This window comes from Brachypodium distachyon, chromosome 5 (genome assembly GCF_000005505.3).
Source record: "Brachypodium distachyon strain Bd21 chromosome 5, Brachypodium_distachyon_v3.0, whole genome shotgun sequence".
Classification (NCBI taxonomy): Eukaryota; Viridiplantae; Streptophyta; class Magnoliopsida; order Poales; family Poaceae; genus Brachypodium; species Brachypodium distachyon.
The window spans coordinates 21,020,064-21,022,002 of NC_016135.3; the positions used below are offsets into that span (position 1 = coordinate 21,020,064).

A 1,939-nucleotide genomic window follows, 5' to 3' on the forward strand; every position below is an offset into this window, starting at 1 on the left:
CTAGACGTGCACGAAGTAAGTTGTCTTGTCTCATAATGAAAAATGTTCATTAAATTTTAGTAGCAATTATTTGATAAAGATCAGGTCCTAAAAACATGATATCTTTTTTTATTTTTTATATCCCAGTTTTGAAAAAAGAGAAAGAAAACAACCAACCATTTCCACGTATTCTTCGAGTTTTTTTAATGTCGAGACACACCATAAAACCCCGCACCCCCCCCCCTTCCGGAACCTCAACCCGGCTACTTTCCTGCGCGTACTCCTCCTCCATCGTCGCAGGCCCACAACCATGAAAGATACCCACAAGCCTCGCTCCCGGACCTCCCCGGCCGCCACATTCTCTTCATCGTCGGCATTATCTCCCCCCTCCGGTGGGGCAAATAAGAGACCCCGTAAGGAAGGCCGACACTCGACCTACCACGGGGTGCGCATGCGAAATTGGGGGAGGTGGGTTTCCGAGATTAGGGAGCCACGGAAGAAGTCCCGCATCTGGCTTGGTACCTTCGGCTCCGCAGAGAAGGCAGCACGCGCGCACGATGTAGCGGCACTCGCCATCAAGGGTCCCGCCGCGCACCTCAACTTCCCGGATCTCGTGCACCTGCTTCCACGCGCAGCTAGCGCTGAGCCAAAGGATGTCCAGGCCGCCGCAGCACTTGCCGCCGCCATGGACTTCCCAGGTGATACCAACGGCAAGAACCCCGACAACACCTCCGACACCCTAGCCGTGTTGCCACAGCCACCACCGCCACATGACGAGACAGGCCTAGAAGGTATGTTGCTCGACCTTCCAAACCTGATCTTGGACATGAGGTTCGATTCTCCTTCAGATATACCATGCGACTCGTCGTGGGTCGCGGATGACAACATATATGTCGATGACGCGTTCAACCTCGAGGATCTGATGCTGTGGGATTAATGATCGGTATTGTTGAAGGATTTATGCCGTGGGTAACTAGATGGATCGTTGAGACATGTAAATGCACCTCCTTTTATTTCCTTATGTATGTTGTTTTTCTTCCTCTTCCGTGTTTTCCTCTCTCTTTTCCCCTTTGTATTCTCCCTCCGCTGCAATTTTACTTTATTCCGTTACTAAATTTAGGAGGTGCGGTTGTATAAAGCTATAGTTTCTTTTGCTTGCTTGCTTGGTGTGCGGAACAAGAATATGTATAATTATCATGGGGGCATCTTATTTCACCTTTCTGTTTGTTTTTGCTTAGTTGTAAAAAGGTGATCTGGCAAGGCTTGTATGCATCCCACAACTCTCGGATCACCGTATTCGCAAATTCTTTTTTTTTGCGCGAAACCGTATTAGCAAATTCACCCACACACTAGCGTTGCAAACCTGCCGCCGCAACAAGACGAGCGCGCGTGCTCGGCGTGGCGTCCAGCTCAGTGGCAGCGTGCGCAGGGCGACGAGAAGTTAATTTGATGCGATGCGATGGTGTGCAAGCCAGCCAGCCAGCGGCAAATGTGGCCGCGCCCGAGGCTGACACTTGCGTGCGAGCGCCAGCCAGCCGGCCGGCCCTCTCGTCTTTCCTAGCGCAAACGGCCGGGGCCGCGCCGCGTACGTGTGCGTTTACGTGCACCGCGCCGCACCAGGGAGAAACCTTTGCTTGCTCCGGGGTTGAGGCAAGATCGATCAGCTAACTTGTCCTACTGTCGCCGCATGCACGTACCTGATGATTTCCTTGAAGCCCGTCGCGTACGTACGTTTTTGTTTTGTTTTGTTTTGTTTTGTTTTGTTTTGTTTTGTTTTGTTTTGTTTCGTTTAGTCGAGGATGAGGCCGGCTAGCTTTGCAGATTGATGGCGTGACCTCTTGTGAATTGAACCGGACAAAAGAGAGCGATCGATGGCGTGGCTCTTTTGTTTTAGGCAAGGGATAAGTCATCCCTTGTGCCTAGAGGACGAGACTACGTGACCTGTGTCCAGTGGAACGTG

The 1,939-nt window shown here is 51.4% G+C and overlaps 1 protein-coding gene across 1 annotated transcript; it reads left to right on the forward strand.

Moving 5' to 3' along the window:
* The first annotated feature begins 289 nt into the window (after window positions 1–289).
* LOC100821576 (ethylene-responsive transcription factor ERF039) lies at window positions 290–916 on the forward strand. The gene has a single exon (XM_003581451.3). It carries the CDS (start codon window positions 290–292, stop codon window positions 914–916), a length of 627 nt encoding a protein of 208 aa, XP_003581499.1.
* Window positions 917–1,939: the final 1,023 nt, after the last annotated feature.